Below are 19,202 nucleotides of genomic sequence, written 5' to 3'. Positions count from 1 at the left end.
ATAGCAAGCTCCACCCCCTCATAATGCCTTCACTGTACAATTTTGTGGGTGTTCCAGAACTACCGGTAGTTTTTTTTTTCGAAGGGGTGCAATCCTTTTTTTAATGGGGTTTATAAACACACACACACACACACACTGCATACCTTTGTCTTCTGTCTCCTTTCTGTTTTGAGTAGATATGATTGTTGTACTATTCATTCTTAAAAAAAAAAAAAAAAAAAAAAAAAAATTAAATAAAAGTAATTTTTTCTGTTTTTGGAATAAAATGAAAAGGAAGTGTCTTTCGTATGTGTGGACCTCCTTGTTGAAAGTGTCAACCAGAGCACATTTTATCGAACGGATGAGGCAAACGCTAACTGCTGCTCTCTCTGTCCCAGCGGGACCTTCATGCACCCCTGCCTCACTGAAGCAGCTCAGCAGTGACCCCTTTTGGTACTTTTTTAAGGAAACTTCTTGCATCTTGTGTTGCACCCCTGAGGCGACACAACCCAAACCTGTTCTCCTTTGGAAAGTTTGATGCAGGAGGATCTTATAGAATGCACAAGGAAGCCAGAAAGACAAGAAAGCTGTGTGTTGACTTCACTTAAGTCTTTTAACGAGGCGTCCAAAGTAAGAAGTCTGGTGAGTAAGGAGCTCTCAGTTCTTTGTTGTAAGATGACAATTTTTGTAGGATTTATCATGTAAAGCACCGTATTGTCATGTGACGCTTTGAGCGAAGCTTGTTTACTGCCTTTGTTCATGTTTATAGCTGTTTAACATTGTTCTTTTCCAGTTGTGAACATTGTAAAAAATGTTTTAAAAAAGTATAGTTAAGCCTGGAATTATTTACACTTCTGGCAAATTTTGTCTTAAAATCTTTTATTTCTTGATTCGAAATTACTCCGGTGTCTCCCAAAAGTTAAGATGAGAAGAAGCATCATTGTCCAAACAAAAACTTCCCACATTGAACTCACTTTTATCACATTTAACTAATTTTCATCACATTTACGTTTAAATAAAATGTTATATTTAGTTGTTATATCTAAACCTTTAATGTTAAATATAAATCTTAAAGACTAACTGCATTTTTATTTTTTTTATTTTGCCTATCATTCACAATCCTTATGTAAGATAAGAACATGTTATTTTTTTTATGCATTCTAACTAGTAAATAAATGTGATCAAAAGTCCACTTACAATAGAGCGTATTATAGTCGCTCTATTCTGCCTATAAATTGCTTAAAGAAACATTCAAACACCTCCATCAAGGTTTTATATACATGATGTAAGTATATATGTAATGTAGTTACAGGCACATTTGTAATACCTTTTTAATATTTACGTATTTTGATCATTTTAAGCACACAGTAGCACATTAATTTCAAAAAAGCATAACGTTCCCTTTTTTTTCCGACAAAATCCCTGATTACTATTCACTGCAGACTTTATGAGAGCAAAGAAACATAATAAAACATCACTTACTGTACAAGGTCTGATGTCATTAGGATGCTGACTGATAAGAAGTTCATATATATTAGTGTTTAAAAGAAGAATGACTCATAATCTTTGCAAAGAAAAAAGGGTTTGAACAAAGCGTGTTTCTCGCCATTTCCGGGTCTAAATTGGCTGTCAAAGGTGACAGACTTGTCTGATTATATTCTCATCCTTCTACTGTCAAGGTGAGAGGCATTATTTATAATCGAGAACAGTGGTTTTTCAAACTTATCACCAAGTACCACCATAATAACCAACATTAAAACACAGTAGCGTAATACGCTTAAGTTATACTGAAGGAATCAATAAAGTACTATCTATCTATGTAAATCTCCCGCATAGTGTAAAGACTCACCTTTCTTCCTATGGAAGAAGGAAAAAAGGCAGATAATAAATGACAAATGAATGCCAATAAAGTTGCATATTGTTAAAAATGTTGGCTCCAAACGTGTGTGAGTATGCATGGCGTGTTGCATAACGACATAGTTAAAAACAAGGCGCTCAAACATCTGATTGCTTCACTTCCGTGTCAGACAATGTTCACATCTGTCCTTCAGGATATGTCCTAATTGTGAGCGAAATGGTAAAAACAAGGTCATGGCGAGTGTGAAGACATCATTTGGTCTGAGGTTTGAGTCCGGCGCAAGAAAACATGACTTTAATTAACACTCACTGATGATCTTGTTTTTACCATTCCGGTTATTTAGGTTTATTCTTATCTGTCATGCTTCCTTCTTCCGCAGTAAGGAAAATGTCAGAATGGCATGCACTGAGAAGTAGAGATGTGGGCGCGGCTGAGAGGCCGCAGATTGGTGGAAAATTGGCATATTACTAATAGTCATTTTTACACTTGGCAAACGTTTTAGCGCTCACATTTAGATTTACCTTTTGGATTTAACATTTTTATTTAGATGTTACATTTAGATATAACATTTAGAGCAGGGGTCCCCAAACTTTTTGACTCGGGGGCTGCAATGGGTTAAAATAATTTATATTTATATATATATATATATATATATATATAATTTTTTAAATAATAAAAAAAATAAACTTGGGACTTCCCTCGGACCGGATTCAGCGGGCTGTAGTTTGGGGAACCCTGATTTAGACATTAATTTCAACTTAAAAGTATAAATGTGAGAAAGGTGTGTTAAATGTGAGATATATATCTGCTTGAAAAGTGAGACTGAATGTTTACATTTGGCACCCCATGTGTGTTGCAGGAAAACAATACTGGCATGAAGTGGAGCGGGTCTGTCCTTGTCCTCCTTGCTGGTAATGGAAAACAAGAAAGTCTGAACATTTGTACTTTTAAAAGTCCCATGTACTATAATTTAAAAATGTTTAGAATTTATGCAGTTTAAAAACACTTACAGAGCCTGTTTAAACCCTCTGTTTTATATATGTGACTGTAGCTTTAATGCTAATATACACTGACAGTATGTGTCTCCAAGAAGCGCTTTTTATACACTTTTTTTGTAACAGCACTTTATAATGTACTACATGCCATATATTGCACATGTAATAAGGAGTGGGACAGGAGGACACAAACATGGCAACGCTAGCATAGCGACAATGCTAAGATGACACTCCTATTAACATACAGCCTCCATGTCTGCAGCTGAATGACAAATTGTTGGCAGATGTGTGGTGAATAATGCTATTTTACAAAGTGTTAAGTGTATACACAGGGAGCGTCACAAGTGGTATCATGTCCTTCATGACGCCATGAAAAGCCACAACTTTAAAAAAAGTGTGTCTTTCAAAAGTGAAACAAACAAGTTAGGGAGATGACTGATTAATGCTCAACCAACTAGGGACACATATTACTGTTAAAGAGGACCTATTATGATGAATTTAGTCTTTTCTGACTCATCACTGTTGGATATATACTCGTGTTTTCATGGTAGGGTGTACACACGTGTATATATGGGGACGGTGTGGCGCGGTTGGGAGAGTGGCCGTGCCAGCAACCTGAGGGTTCCTGGTTCAATCCCCACCTTCTACCAACCTCGACACGTCCGTTGTGTCCTTGAGCAAGACACTTGACCCTTGCTCCTGATGGGTCGTGATTAGTGCCTTGCATGGCAGCTCCTGCCATCAGTGTGTGAATGGGTGAATGTGGAAATATTGTCAAAGCGTTTTGAGTACCTTTTAAGGTAGAAAAGCGCTATACAACTATAACCCATTTACCATATATAAATATATACATATATATGTATGTTTGTATATATATATATATACATATATGTATATATGTGTCTATATATTTATATATGTGTGTATGTATAAATATGTGTATATATATATATACAGTATATATATATAAATGGGTTATACTTGTATAGCGCTTTTCTACCTTCAAGGTACTCAAAGCGCTTTGACAGTATTTCCACATTTACCCATTCACACACACTCACACACTGATGGCGGGAGCTGCCATGCAAGGCGCTAACCAGCAGCCATCAGAGGCAAAGGGTGAAGTGTCTTGCCCAAGGACACAACGGACGTGACTAGGAAGGTAGAAGGTGGGAATTGAACCCCAGTAACCAGCAACACTCCGATTGCTGGCACAGCCACTCTATCAACTTCGCCACGCCGTCCCACACACATATATATACATATACAGTGTATATGTGTGTGTGTATATGTTTATATATATATATATATATATATATATATATATATATATATATACACTACCGTTCAAAAGTTTGGGGTCACCCAAACAATTTTGTGGAATAGCCTTCATTTCTAAGAACAAGAATAGACTGTCGAGTTTCAGATGAAAGTTCTCTTTTTCTGGCCATTTTGAGTGTTTAATTGACCCCACAAATGTGATACTCCAGAAACTCAATCTGCTCAAAGGAAGGTCAGTTTTGTAGCTTCTGTAACGAGCTAAACTGTTTATAGATGTGTGAACATGATTGCACAAGGGTTTTCTAATCATCAATTAGCCTTCTGAGCCAATGAGCAAACACATTGTACCATTAGAACACTGGAGTGATAGTAGCTGGAAATGGGCCTCTATACACCTATGTAGATATTGCACCAAAAACCAGACATTTGCAGCTAGAATAGTCATTTACCACATTAGCAATGTATACAGTGTATTTCTTTAAAGTTAAGACTAGTTTAAAGTTATCTTCATTGAAAAGTACAGTGCTTTTCCTTCAAAAATAAGGACATTTCAATGTGACCCCAAACTTTTGAACGGTAGTGTATATATATACATATACAGTATGTATATATATATATATATATATATATACATATATATATATATATATATACATATATATACATATATATATACACACACACACCGTATTTTTTGGAGTATAAGTCGCACCGGCCGAAAATGCATAATAAAGAAGGAAAAAAACATAAGTCGCATTTTTGGGGGAAATTTATTTGATAAAACCCAACACCAAGAATAGACATTTGAAAGGCAATTTAAAATAAATAAAGAATAGTGAACAACAGGCTGAATAAGTGTACGTTATATGACGCATAAATAACCAACTGAGAACGTGCCTGGTATGTTAATGTAACATATTATGGTAAGAGTCATTCAAATAACTAACATATAGAACATGCTATACGTTTACCAAACAATCTGTCACTCCTAATCGCTAAATCCGATGAAATCTTATACGTCTAGTCTCTTACGTGAATGAGCTAAATTATATTATTTGATATTTTACGGTAATGTGTTAATTTCACATATAAGTCGCTCCTGAGTATAAGTCGCACCCCTGGCCAAACTATGAAAAAAAACGCAACTTATAGTCCGTAAAATACGGTATGTATATATATATATCGTACTGGTGGTAGGGGGATTGTAGAGATGCTAGGTTAAAAAAAGTACCTTCCTCTGGGCATTGATGGGTCTCTGTGTCTGTAGGCGTGGGTGCACTGTCGTCGTTCGTGGGCCCTCCACGCCAGTACCACTACACCAAAGATGCCGTCAATTGGCATGAGGCGCAGTCACTGTGCCGCGACTTCCACGGAGACTTGGCCACGGTGAACAACGCCGAGCAAGCAGAGAGACTGGTGGCGGTCTCGCACCACTCCATTGGCGGCCTCGGCGGCAAGGCCTGGATCGGGCTGAGGGGCTACCTCACTGAGTGGATTTGGTCCAATCCTTTTGACGGCTACCTGTTGCCCAGCTTGTACAGCAACTGGAGAACGGGACAGCCGGACAACTTCAATGGGAACCAGTTGTGCGTGATGATGGACGTCAACGGCCTTTGGGACGACTCCTCCTGCGCCGAGTCGCTGTCATTTGTCTGCTACAATGACGAGGGTCTGCACATCACTGATGCATGCGCCATGATTTGATCACTGACATTCTCTTCTTGTTCTCAGCCAAGGAAGATGACATTGAGAGGTTTATCCTAATGGAAGAGCGTCTCAATTGGACGGAAGCTCAGAACCATTGCCGAATTTTTTACACGGATCTACCCACCATCTTTGGTGAGACGGACAATGACCAAATAAGAGAAGTTGCCAGAGGAGAAGAGGTCTGGATCGGCCTCAGCAGGTCTGATGCTGAAACCCAAACTCATACTGTATTATATGCTGTTTTAACCTTTTAATTTTGGCTCCCACAGGACCCGGTTTTGGTCTGATGGGAGCTACTCCCCCTTCCGCTTGTGGGCTGAGGGACAGCCCGATAACGCCGATGGGGTTCAGCAATGCACGGCAGTGGATCTCAGTACAGAGGACGGCCTTTGGTCGGATGAAAACTGTGACATGGATCTGCCGTATGTGTGCCTCACAGACAACGGTATGGATGTTGTGTTTATTCATGCATGGTCACATGTGCAGGGGCCTACCACCAAATTCTGGGCCCCCATCCTACCCTACACCCAACCTCACCACCCCATACACACACACACACACACACACACACACACACACACACACACACACACACACACACACACACACACACACACACACACACACACACACACACACACACACACACACACCACACACACACACACACACAATAGATATGTTTACTTTCGCCAAAAACTAATTATTGCATGCTTTTTGAAACACTTTTTAAAAAACCTTAATTAGGTTTTTGACATTTTAAAGATGGGATTAACATATCTGGATAAAACCCCTAAATAATTTGGTTTTGTTTAAAAAAAAAAAAAAGTTTAGGTTGTTTTGTTAAAAAAGCTAACAAATGTATTATAAAGTGGCCAGAATAATAGTATAGATAATCATGTAACCTGTCAATATTCACTTAAATATGATTACAAATCTATCAATTTTCCTTTACTTAAGAGTATAAAGTAGAGATTAGCTGATACACAAAGGAGTATCATCAGTGGATAATACTATTATGATTATTTTATTAGTAGTGCATCTCCTGAGAGTTAAGTCCCCCTGCACTTTCAAAAACTTGTGACGTCTCCGTCTTTAACTTTAACAGAGAGTCCTTGAACGTACCACAGTTATGTGCAATGAGATGCAAAAGTGATACTTGTACATAACTTTCTCCTATACTGCCATGGATAAATGTATTATATCGGTGCCTTTCTTCGATCATCTTGTTCCTGCTCTAAAATGCTGGTGCTGTGTGTGAATGCTTAAAGGTGAGCTTTTTTGGTTCCATGGCAAATACATGCTACAGGAATGCGATCACATAAAATAAGGGAAAATAATTAAATAAAAATATGTAAGCTGAGATAGGCTCCAGCGACCCCGAAAGGGATAAGCGGTAGAAAATGGATGGATGGATGGAAATACAAATAATATAAGTTAAATCAAATTAAACCAAAATTACAACAACAAATACATCAGTCAAATGGGTACAGGTAAACATTGACACAAAACCTCAATGCAAGTAAAAACAACAAAAAGCTTATTATCTGTGTACATGGCATTTTAAAATTGAATATCAGTTTATTTTACATATTTAACGAAAGCACCCCATTATTTCTTGAAAACTTGTAGAACAGCCGGTCAATGTCAGCCTAATCTTTTCCAGTTTGAGGAAATAAAGAGCATATTTAATCCAGCGGGTGTGGCAGGGAGGCGCTGTTGCATTCCGATTTAACAAAATGAGTCTTCTAGCCACCGGAGTAGTAAAAGCTACAAGATTATTTTTGGAATTGTTAAAAGAAGATTACTGAGGGGCTACCCCAAATAATCCATTTACAGAATTCAGTACAATCTTTTCGCCAATAATCACAAAGTATTACACATTTCTGTCCAATAACCGCACAGGGATGGGCAGAGCCATGTATGTATATGTATTAAGTTGGCTGGAGACTGTTGGCACCGATCACACAATACAGATATTCCGTCACACATCTTAGCTCGTTGAACCTTCGTATAATAAGAGATGTCAGCATGCATCTCGTCCTGCGTCCACCATCTCCCGTATGCTCAGCAGCAGAGTTGAATCAGCAACCCATCTTTCTGGAAAGTCAGGCTCTGGAGAGGCCCGTGGTTTGCAGCCTGGTTTAGCGAAGTCGGGTTTCTCTCGGCTCGACATTGCGTATTCCACTAGTATGAGATAAAAATTTGAGCAAAGAAAAGACTACAGCAGTGAAAGATGGTATTGACGGCTAAAATTGTTAAAAATGGCAAAATATACATGAAATGTCACAATATCAGCGGAGCCACTGCAAAACACATCTTACAGAGGAGCAGCGTCCCCTTAAAGGTGAGCTTTGATGACATTATGACGTCCATGTTGAGTGAAGCGTTCAAATATTTTTTAAATTTTATTCAAGTAACCTTTTATTGAACTTTCACAGCTATATTATTTAATATTAAATAGTGTACAAAGTAATGGTGTGGTTCACTTAACCCGGGGGTCGGCAACGCACGGCTTTCGAGCCACAAGCGGCTCTTGAGCGCCGCCCTAGTGACTCCCTGGAGCTTTTTTAAAAATGTATGAAAATGGAAAAAGATGAGGAACAAAAATATATTTTTTGTTTTAATATGGTTTCTGTAGGAGGACAAACATGACACCAACCTTCCGAATTGTTAGAAATCCCACTGTTTACATTAAACATGCTTCACTGATGAGAGTATTTGGCGCGCGCCATTTTGTCCTAATTTCGTAAATCCTTGAACGCACCGTAGTTTGTTTACATGTACAACTTTCCTTGATGCTGCCACAGAAAGACGTGTTTCATGCCACTCTTTCTTTGTCTCTATTTGTCCATCAAACGTCTTATGCTGTGCGTGAATCCACAAAGGTGAGCTTTGTTGATGTTATTGACTTGTGCGGAGTGCTAATCAGACAAATTTGGTCACTGCATGACTGCAAGCTCATCGATGCTAACATGCTATTTATGCTCGCTGTATGTACATAATGCATCAGTATGCCTCGTATTTTAGGTATATTTGAGGTCATTTTATTTGTAGTTTCCGTTTCCTTCAACTTGAACACACACATCTTTACCTTTGGCCATTCTAAGGCAGTCATTTCCAGGACTTATCACACCCTATGAAAAGCCTATGTTTTAGTAATGTTTTCCAATGTTGTAAAAATGTGTAAAATAAATATTAAATTTCAACATCCCTGTGCAGCTGGGATATGCTCCAGCACCCCCGCGACCCCATAAGGGACAAGCGGTAGAAAATGGATGGACGTCTGTCAACGAAGATTTGCATCAGCCTGCAACACATAGTCATTTTGATAGTAGTCTAATATAGCTAATATAGACACTTACATCATGTGTTGCCTTCATTTTAACACTTATATAAGGCTTTACATTTTTTGCGGCTCCAGACAGATTTTTTTTGTATTTTTGGTCCGATACGGCTCTTTCAACATTTTGTGTTGCCGATCCGACATAACCTGTGCTATGTGAACACTCACACTCAATCAGACGTGAAGTGGACCAGATTGAACGGTTCCGCTTTTCACAATGTGAATGCAAAAGAGGCCCTTTTCTTTTTTGTTGTTTTTAGCCCACTATAATAGCGATATCCCACAAAACAAATAGCCAATCACTGCACTTCCCCCTCCTATGTTTGCAGCTCACGTGGTCGACCTCCAGGTGAAGCTGAACTCCGCCCTGGAACTGACCGAGGAAGACCTTGCGGTGCTGGTGGAAACCGATGTGAGAAGCACACGGTAAAGCAGCATCGCAACTTTTTCTAATGGTACTGTTTTTTTGTTTTCAGTTTTTCACCGCGTTGCTCCGAATGGGACTTCCTGAAAACATCAAGGTCCGTCTGAACAGGGTCATCAAACCGGATCCCAATTTTCTAATAGCATAATGATTAATGGATGCATGACACCATTCATTTGTGAAATTACTTTCTTGCAAATAAAAAACTGCTTGGATGTGAATGGAAGGGCTTGTTCTTTGTTAGTTGGGATCATTTACTTTTGATCTCAAAATGTATTAAACATTGTAGTTGTGATAACAATTACTGCTGTCAATTACAAGTTTTTCCCCGACTAATCATAGTGTTTCAATGCTGGGGCATGTGCCCACCACGTCATCAGCAAGTGCCATTGTTCATCCACTCACTGACCTGGACCTCGAATACTCACACCACAGATATACATATATATTTATACATATATGCACATATCCATCCATTCATTTTCTGCCCCTTGTCCCTTACGGGGTTACGGGGGCTGCTGGAGCCTATCCCGGCTACCTGGAAGAGTCACCCACCTCATCACAGGGCCAACACAGATAGACAGACAACATTCACACTCACATTCACTCACTAGGGACACTTTAGTGTTGCCAATCAACCTATCCCCAGGTGCATGTCTTTGGAGGTGGGAGGATGCCGGAGTACCCGGAGAGAACGCATGTAGTAAAGGGGTCTGAATACTTTTCGTACCCACTGTGTGTGTATGTATGTGTGTATATATGTATGTATAATATTATATGTATATATATATATATATATATATATATATATATATATATTAGGGCTGTGAAGGAGACGGATTCTAGGGGCCCACGATGGAGGGGGGCCCAGAGAGGCCCCTAATGATGATGAAATTATAATACAGGGGGCCCTGTAAAGATTCTTTTCATGGGGCCCAAAATCCCTAGCGGCGCCCCTGACAATGAGAAACCTTGGAGGGGATTGCAGATGTGGGGACCCCCCCTGGGCGACCAGTGCAATGGACGTCGAGTGGATCCAATATATATATATCGCCCGAATGCAGCTGGGATAGGCTCCAAGCGGTAGAAATGGATGGATGGGATGTAAAGGCAATGCCATACAATGCTTTGTACATTTAAAGTACATCCTAACTTAATCAATGTTCACGAGGTTTACTATTTAGACAACGTAAAAACATGTGCTACTTTAAGATAACGTTTTGTTTTTGTATCAATACAATTCCTACCTATGGAAGATTATTGCTAGTGTCCTTTATTCAACCCCAAACAGTAGGCACGCAGCTAAAAGTGGCGCCGCGTATAAAGTGACGTCAACTACTCTTCCGATACAGTAGGTGTCGGTAAAGTCATGACTGCAACCCGCCGTTACAACAAAAGAAGAAGAAGCCGAATCAGCTTCCGGTTAGCATTTCCGGATTGTCCTTTCTCATGTCTGGTGTTGTGTTTACAAGCAATTCGTGTGAGTAATTGTGCCCAAAGAGAAGCCGAAATATGAATCCTGTCTTACGCAAGGTAATTATCTGATCTTTTGGGCAAATGATGAGATTATTTCATTAAAGACATCTTTTGCGTAACGCTAGTGTCCTTAGCGAGGCTGCTATAGCTTACTTTGCAGGACTTAACTGTGTCTCACACAAACACATTCACTATTAAACACTATTTAATTCTCATTAAACATACAGTACATTGTTATAATAAGTAACATAATGTTATAATGGCGTTTGTGTACATTAAAACGTCAAACTGCCAACTTGACCTTTCCAAACACTGACCTCATTTGGCCGTGTCGCTCATTACAAGTCCACAGAACTGCACACATTCTAATTGTTCATGTTATCCATCCATCCATTTTTCTACCACTTGTCCCTTTCGGGGTCGCGGGAGGTGCTGGAGCCTATCTCAGCTGCATTCTATTTATTGCAATATGTTTTTGGTTTTAATTAGCAGGTGCTTAGGCAAGCGACGTTGCTCTGCAGGTAAGTACACCATGTTGCGGTCTGTTAAACCTTTGTTTTTGTTTCTCCAGTAAAATATTTAACGTTGTTGTTTGTCTTGAAAGGGCTCAGACATGCACCCACCAGCTTCCTGTTTGGGGTAAGATAGTATTTAGAACAGACATGGGCAAATTAAGGCCCGTTGAGCTTTTCAATCTGGCCCGCCGGACCGTCCTGAATAATTTTTTTTACATCTTTAAAATGGAAACTGTAGCTGCCATTATGATTTGCAGTGATGTTTTCTAATGACCCTAAGTCTTGAACTATACAAAGTATTTCAATGGTTGGAATCTGCGCTTTTGGGTGATATACCAGTTACCAGAGTTGGGACCAAGTCATTGCTTTGCAAGTCACAAGTAAGTCTCAAGTCTTTGCCCTCAAGTCTCGAGTCAAGTCCCGAGTCAAAACAGGCAAGTCCCGAGTCAAGTCCAAAGTCAAGACTGGAAAGTCTCAAGTCGAGTCCCAAGTCCTGCATTTTGAGTTTCGAGTCCTTTCAAGTCCTTTTAACCACAGACTAATATTTTTACACAGATTGTGTATGCTTTTAAAACGCTGTATGTATTTATTAAAACAAGTGCATTTGAAATTGCAGGAAAAAAAATAGTGCTGACATTGCAATTCATAATAGCACTATTAACAGTAATTTTAATAGTTTAAACAATTTTAAACATTTAGCTCATTCCTTTACAGAATAAACACATTTGCAAAAACAAACATTAACATACTATTGGTTGTATTTTATGAAAATAATATTACCACAGAGTTGAGAAGGAGCAAAGATCTTCAATATTTGTATGTGAAAATCACAAATAAATCTTCTGGGGGAGGATGACGCCCCTACAGGGGTTTGGTTTACAAACTTTCAGCCCCACCTAAAACAAAATTCACCAGCCGCCACTGATTATGATGCATTCTCATTTTAGGCAAAATATAAGACAATACTTTCTTAACAGTATAATTGTAACCAGGAATAAGTCTTCAAGTAACAATATTCAAATACTAACATTGTTGGGTAAAACAGCATTTGGTTTTATTCTGAATGTAGTGAAACAAATTGGTGGTTTTAGCTGATATAAAGACTTTCAGGTGTTTATATATGTTGAAGTATTTGGCAGACGCTTTTATCCAAAGTGACATACATAAAAAATACATACATAACAATCACTGTAAACATGATAATTTAAGGGAAGAATGTAATACAAAATATCAATACAAAGTGTCAAGACAGAATAAACTCTCTGCTGCTGCAGCAACAGAGATACAGTCTATAGGTCCCTAAGATATACAGATATCTAATGTATTCATACATTGTTTATGTAGGATATACGCATGTATGTATAACCTAATCATATTGTTTCTTCAATTTAAAAATAGCTTACCGTTTTTTCCCCCTTCTCTGGGATTATATTCCCAGTTTTGATCTCGGACGTCTGGTCACTTATAGCGTATAAGAATATTATATTACTGTTAAGCAAACTATGAATAATAAAACTTGCCAAAACATGTGTCCGTTATCATAGCTACACTTATGACAAAAAACCGTGTGAAAATCAGTGGTATTCAGTGAGGTAAAATGAATTAAATGCGCTGACAGTTCATTGCTCCTGACAAATGAATTGCACTGAGTGGAGCGGATCACCACTCCAAGATGGCGGCCCCGCGTCTCGTCTGCGCCAGTAGGCAGTAGCGCTCGATGCTGCGTACCCTTAAAACATGTCTATGGTTATAACGTTAGCAGTGAGTTTACAGCCTCACTGATTTAACTACACAGCAAATAAAAGTCATGTTACTTAGCCAATAAACGTTATCTTACATTCAAAACTTACCCTTCTTTGGGCAACTTCAAATGTCGAACGAAGTTGGAAGTTGTTGCGTCTCCGTCTGTAATATTCGAACTGCGTGATTTGCATACGCAATTCGTTTTTTGTTGACCAAGTCGTAGTTTTTATACCCGAACGAAACCAACTTTGGCATAATTGTTTCTCTCTGCCGCATTGTTTGACAACTCTTGTTCGGTGGTTGTCCTGCATCTTGATTGGATGAATGCTGTGTGATGAAAACAACGTATAAATAATTTGATTGGCTGTTGTACTGACAGCACACCAGCTGACAAGCAGCACACACGCTGATAGACAGACAGACACGTACAAAATGAAAGATACGGAGCGCTCCCAAATAACTTTTTAAGCTTTGGGTTTTGGGGAAAGTAGCAAGTCATGTCAAGTCAAAAGGCTCAAGTCCAAGTGAAGTCACAAGTCATTGATGTTAAAGTCTAAGTCGAGTTGCAAGTCTCTTTACATTTTGTCAAGTCGAGTCTAAAGTCATCAAATTCATGACTCGAGTCTGACTCGAGTCCAAGTCATGTGACTCGAGTCCACACCTCTGCCAGTTACTATGGTAATCTAATTAGTTACTATGGTCATTTAATTAGTTACTATGGTAATCCAAGTCACAGCAGCTCAGACGAGGCACCAAGCAGTGTGGGCGGGAAGCGTTTCTGTAGACTTGGAATAAGATTTTCACAACGTGGCGAAGTTGGTAGAGTGGCCGGGCCAGCAATCGGAGGGTTGCTGGTTACTGGGGTTCAATCCCCACCTTCTACCTTCCTAGTCACGTCCGTTGTGTCCTTGGGCAAGACACTTCACCCTTGCTCCTGATGGCTGCTGGTTAGCGCCTTGCATGGCAGCTCCCTCCATCAGTGTGTGAATGTGTGTGTGAATGGGTGAATGTGGAAATACTGTCAAAGCGCTTTGAGTACCTTGAAGGTAGAAAAGCGCTATACAATTATAACCCATTTATCATTTACAACAAAGTTGTAAAGCTTAGTGATATATCAGATTGTAGGTGGGTTTATTTTGTACCGTTCATGTTCATATTTCACTGTTTGTTGCATATTTGTCGCGTTTCACTTGTTTGTAAAATATGTCGATCAAAAGGGTGTGTGACATTCATATTTTGTCAATATTCAGTGTTTTATCATTCATAGACAAAAGTAAAATTTCCATTACGTTTTTTAAGGCAGTCTGTCATAACGTTTTTACCAATACGTTTTTTAAGGCGGTCTGTCATAACGTTTTTAGCATTCAATTAGACATTATAGTGAGGTTTTGTATTAGTGTTCCTAAAAATAGATATACCGGCCCCCAGACACATTTTTTTCTCTAAATGTGGCCCCCGAGTCAAAATAATTTCCCAGGCCTGATTTAGAAGCTAGTGATGTTCCAGTGGACAAGGTTTTATAACCTTCTCCTGTGGCCTGCAGGTGGTGTTGCTTGCACACAGGAAAGACAATACAAAGGTGCCTCAACAGAAGGCATCGGCAGATGGAAGCATCTTTTACCCAAAGAAGGGGTAAGAAAACAGGCAGTCGTCATCATTAAAACTAAAAAGCGCCTCTCAACTTCTGAACGTCTCCTACTGATGGTCAGCCAAGGAAGAAGTATGTTAAACATCAGATGCAGAGCATCACTGCTGCCACCAGCACGGCATATGGGACTCTGAACATCAACGTTTCGGGCTACGACATGACGACGGTGGAACACTACAGCCAGTACATCCACAACCTATGCATTTGGCTCAGCATCAGCGTGGCAGAGAGGTGACTTTAATGCTGGTGATTTTCAAAATAAAATAACATTTATCCCCTGAAGGCCAAGTGTTTAAGATGTGAACTCTTGCTCAGCTACGCACTGCCAACACAAACCACAGAGGTGATGCTGATGCAGGAGCAGGGCACCAAGATGTACGTGGACTCGATTCTAAAGACCCACAAACGTGTCATTCAGGTGAGTTGAACTGGATTGTTTTGTCTTGGAGCTCAGTAATGGGTGACAGGCAGGCAAAGTTGGGGGTCAATAAAGTGCCTTCCTAGTTCATGCCACAGCTGTCGTCCTTCTTTCATGTTGAGCTTTGACAACGTCAGTTTTCATCTTTAGAAGAACCTTGGTTACAGTATTGTGAAAATATTTGATTATTCTTATGTTTATGTTGCTTTTTGTTAGAGAAGTGCATGGTACTGTCTCTTAAGAGAATGCCTCTCTTGTGCACACCCGCACATATGAAAGCTAATGAAAGATTGTGCCACACAGTTGTCAAATAAAAATATTGAAATTATTTACACCCGAGACATTATTTTATCTAATTTAAAAACACAAAGAGTTTATTTATTTATCATGTAAACACAGCTGAGCAGCTTGAAGGCGAGTATGTGCCCCATTATGATGGACGTGCTACTGAAAAACCTGCCGGAAGGGGTCCAACTAACAGTGAAGGAGGTTAGTCCCCTTTGAAAGACAACTTCTCCCTTCATAATTGTGTGTAATTGTTTTCCTTTTTTGTCCCCTCTCAGCACACCGAGGCTGACTACCAAGCCCGCTTCAAGTCTCGTCCAGATCTGGACGGTCTTTTAGCTCAGATTAGGCAATAGGCAGCTTGCGTCTAAGATTTGTTGTTATATAACACCATGTCTGTTGTTTCCAGGTCAATTTTTTTTTATTGTTGGCTACTGATAAACTTAGATTCATCACAAATTAAAGAGGTCCTATTATGCAAAACCAACGTTTGTTATCTGTTTTGGTGTATTTGGGTTCCCTTCAAGTTCTGAAAATGTGAAATCAAATCATTGAGGCATGTCTGAGAGATTTAACAATCTTGCCTTCTTCCAATCTTGCTCGAAACAAGCCGTTTGGAATTTGAGACTTAAGTGACATATTTTGCCTTCCGTCAGCAAACATCTCCATGTATGGTAGAGGCTTACCCAAAGAGCTTTGCGCGATTCCGCCATTTGTATTCAGTTGTAGTCACTCAGTTCCTATTTTCTTGTTGTGGGGCAGACTGGCTTGTACATGCACATGCGTCCTCCACTGTTGCCTTTTTTTTTTATAAAAAGTAGCTTATAGTTCTAACTTACATATACTGTATGTCAGTAGACACGATATGAAAGTGTTAAAAACTACAAAATGGCTGACATGGTGCAGACACCCTACAGTCAAAGGGGGTTTGGCCCGTAGGAGGACTTCAGCACGTAAATAAGTCCGGCCACAAAAGGGCGCATCCTGAAGAGACCGTCAGAAAGCTGTTTTAAGATGGTCTATAAAACTAAACTGTGCAACATTTTGGCCGAAGAACCACCTCAGTGGCCACATGCGTAGACAGCACCTTTTCGCTCTTATTTCCAAAATTGTGTACACTACTGAATTGGGTCTTATGGCCTCTTATGTGGACACTTATACTGCCATCTGGTGGTGTCAGAAGAGTATAACATACAATGGAATTTTGAAAAAAAGTTGGTAAAAATAAGAATTAGCATGTCACTACACATGAAGTACACGTTTGTGTACTTATGGACTAAGTACATCATATCAAAAGATGATTCTTAGTTTTTATTCTAATTAGGGTCCAATAAGCCCAAATAGCAAAGAGAAATAAAAAAAGCATGTAATCAAACAGCTTGGGCCTTAAGAGGTTAAAATGTTAACGTGGCCCACAAGGAAGTGTTGTAAATAAAGTAAAGCAGCAAGGTGCTGTGGTTCATGGAGGGGAAACATGAATTCCAACATGTACTGTGATATTGTAAAGCAGAAACGGGGCCACATGGCAGTTTTCCCAACATAATAACGACCCCAAAGTCACCTCCAAGATGTCTTGCTGAGGAAAGGCAAGGTGATGGATTGGCCATGTCTCCTCCAGACCTCAACCCAATTATTTGGGCCATCCTCAAGTGCAATGAAGGAATGTAAAAGACAGCAAGGTGTCTGACATCCACCTGAGAGGAGTGGGTGATGATGCCAGTAACAAAGTGCAGCTTTGGTAAGTTGCATGTCCAAAAAGATTAAGGCAGTGCTAGATAAGGATGCTTACATGAAATAACATTTCGGGAAAATGTTTTTTTCTTTGGTTTCCTTCAATAACCTGCACCCCATCCCCCCCAGTGCCGGCAGCACTCATGCAGCCCCAAACTGTGACGCTATGCAAGACAGAATTACCTTGCAACTCACTTGTGTTGCCAACTACTTCGATTAATCTCTCTCTAAATGTAGAGTAGTACCTCAACTCACGACTCAATTTAATCTGTGACAAAGCCCTTAACACAAAACACTTTAAAAGTTGAAATCAGCGTCTCCCATTTAAATGAAGTAATATAAATTTATTTGGTGTTTGCCCCCCAAAACAGCACACTTTTAACATGGAACATACCATTTGAAAAGAAAAAAATGTAGGTAATGGATATTGTATAAAAGCAAAACAGTAGAATGTACTGCTAACAAATACAGTACTTTTATGATGTGATGTAACAATGTACACGGAGTGGACTTCTATGGTAACGCCTTCCATCTGTTTCTGTCAAACACACCATCAGCAGCGTTTCTACATTTTCATGGATAAATGTCAGCCGTTTAGACATTATTTTAACATTCTTGGCTGGCGTTCAGTATGATGCAAACTAGCAGTGATATGATCAAGTTGCTTTGCCAAGTTGGCGACATGTTTTTGATTATTTAATTCTTTACCTCAGTGAATACTGTCCTCTTCTTTGTCCCAGTACTGTCCTTTACTCTCACATTCTTCCTTTCCATGCTTGGAAAACACAATTATGTCCATCTCATTCTCTAGCTATAAAATAGTGGTCGGGACTCGGGAGTAAGACCTGATGTTATGGGCAGGGATGCTTGCAACTTAAATCATAACAATTAGCCGAGAGACAGCTCCTATCTCAAAACACGTTTATCTTGGGGCGCCCTCAAGATGAGGTCTGTACACCGATGCATGTAATGTAAATCCAAGTTTACTTTCTACATAACTGCCAACAGCATTGATAAGTTGATGAAGTTGAATGGTTTGACATGGTGATGAGTAAACTTTGACGCCCCTACCCAAAAGGCAGAGCTCTAAAACTGGTGCTTAGGCCTGTTAAAAGAACCTACACAGTGATTATGAAGTGTTAGGATGGTGTCAATTATTCACTGATTGAAGTCGATCATTAGCTTGCTCACATTGTATTCAGGAAGTTGAGTTTGGCGTCTGGCCTGTGTGTGTGTGTGTGTGTGTGTGTGTGTGTGTGTGTGTGTGTGTGTGTGTGTGTGTGTGTGTGTGTGTGTTTGAGAGAGAGACATTTGATTTATTTTCCGTCTTTTGTCGTCATTTTTAGCACATTTAGTGTGGACCACCAAACGTTGTTTTGTGTGTGTGTGTGTGTGTGTGTGTGTGTGCACTCATCTCAGCCAGATAAAGAGAAGTGAAAGTTGCAAATGACATGTGCAGCTTCTTGGCAACCCAATCAGGTTTAGTTTCAGGATGGGGTAGATTTCATATTAACTGTCGTGTTTTGCTTGCTGCTCACTAAAAAAAAGTTGTGCTAAAGTGAGACGTGTGGTGCTTACTCTGCTGTGTGTGTGTGTGTGGTTTTGTGCACGCTGAGGGAGTGAGAGCTCCACACACAACTCAGGAAAGTCGTAGGCAAGTGTTAATTATCATTCAATGTTATGCCAATACCATCATAATTGACATACTTTGCATAGATTTTTGTCTTTGAAGGTGGAATTCTGACACGTTTCAATGAAGAAATTCAACACATTTGACAGTTGACCCTGTTTGACCT

The 19,202-nt window shown here is 39.5% G+C and overlaps 2 protein-coding genes across 4 annotated transcripts; both read left to right on the top strand.

The window, feature by feature from the left end:
• Positions 1–46: 46 nt before the first annotated feature.
• On the top strand, positions 47–9,891 carry LOC133662138 (C-type mannose receptor 2-like). Of its 2 annotated transcripts, XM_062065850.1 has the most exons (8): positions 47–432; positions 513–621; positions 2,697–2,748; positions 5,381–5,782; positions 5,845–6,019; positions 6,090–6,265; positions 9,496–9,578; positions 9,643–9,891. In XM_062065850.1, exons 1-8 carry the CDS (start codon positions 179–181, stop codon positions 9,736–9,738), a joined length of 1,347 nt encoding a protein of 448 aa, XP_061921834.1. In that variant the 5' UTR covers positions 47–178; the 3' UTR covers positions 9,739–9,891. The 2 variants fall into 2 exon arrangements, with proteins under 2 accessions (XP_061921834.1, XP_061921835.1); XM_062065851.1 differs by having other exon boundaries at positions 47–621.
• Positions 9,892–10,947: 1,056 nt separating this feature from the next.
• Positions 10,948–16,162, top strand: mrpl48 (mitochondrial ribosomal protein L48). 2 transcript variants are annotated; one of them, XM_062066988.1, is made up of 8 exons: positions 10,948–11,123; positions 11,559–11,587; positions 11,671–11,705; positions 14,868–14,956; positions 15,034–15,203; positions 15,288–15,390; positions 15,790–15,879; positions 15,954–16,162. In XM_062066988.1, exons 1-8 carry the CDS (start codon positions 11,103–11,105, stop codon positions 16,029–16,031), a joined length of 615 nt encoding a protein of 204 aa, XP_061922972.1. In that variant the 5' UTR covers positions 10,948–11,102; the 3' UTR covers positions 16,032–16,162. The 2 variants fall into 2 exon arrangements, with proteins under 2 accessions (XP_061922972.1, XP_061922971.1); XM_062066987.1 differs by having other exon boundaries at positions 11,556–11,587.
• The last annotated feature ends 3,040 nt before the right edge of the window (positions 16,163–19,202 follow it).

The sequence above is a fragment of the Entelurus aequoreus genome, linkage group LG12 (assembly GCF_033978785.1).
Source record: "Entelurus aequoreus isolate RoL-2023_Sb linkage group LG12, RoL_Eaeq_v1.1, whole genome shotgun sequence".
NCBI lineage: Eukaryota > Metazoa > Chordata > Actinopteri > Syngnathiformes > Syngnathidae > Entelurus > Entelurus aequoreus.
Note: the sequence above shows the minus strand (reverse complement) of the source record. Positions and strands in the feature narration are given on the sequence as shown.

Coding starts and splice junctions, on each gene's coding strand:
- LOC133662138 (XM_062065850.1), top strand. CDS start 179: ATGATTGTTGTACTATTCATTCTTAAAAAAAAAAAAAAAAAAAAAAAA. Junction 6,266..9,495: donor TGTGTGCCTCACAGACAACG/GTATGGATGTTG, acceptor CTATGTTTGCAG/CTCACGTGGTCGACCTCCAG. Junction 9,579..9,642: donor CGGTGCTGGTGGAAACCGAT/GTGAGAAGCACA, acceptor TTTTGTTTTCAG/TTTTTCACCGCGTTGCTCCG.
- mrpl48 (XM_062066987.1), top strand. CDS start 11,103: ATGAATCCTGTCTTACGCAAG. Junction 11,124..11,555: donor TGAATCCTGTCTTACGCAAG/GTAATTATCTGA, acceptor GGTTTTAATTAG/CAGGTGCTTAGGCAAGCGAC. Junction 11,706..14,867: donor CCACCAGCTTCCTGTTTGGG/GTAAGATAGTAT, acceptor TGTGGCCTGCAG/GTGGTGTTGCTTGCACACAG.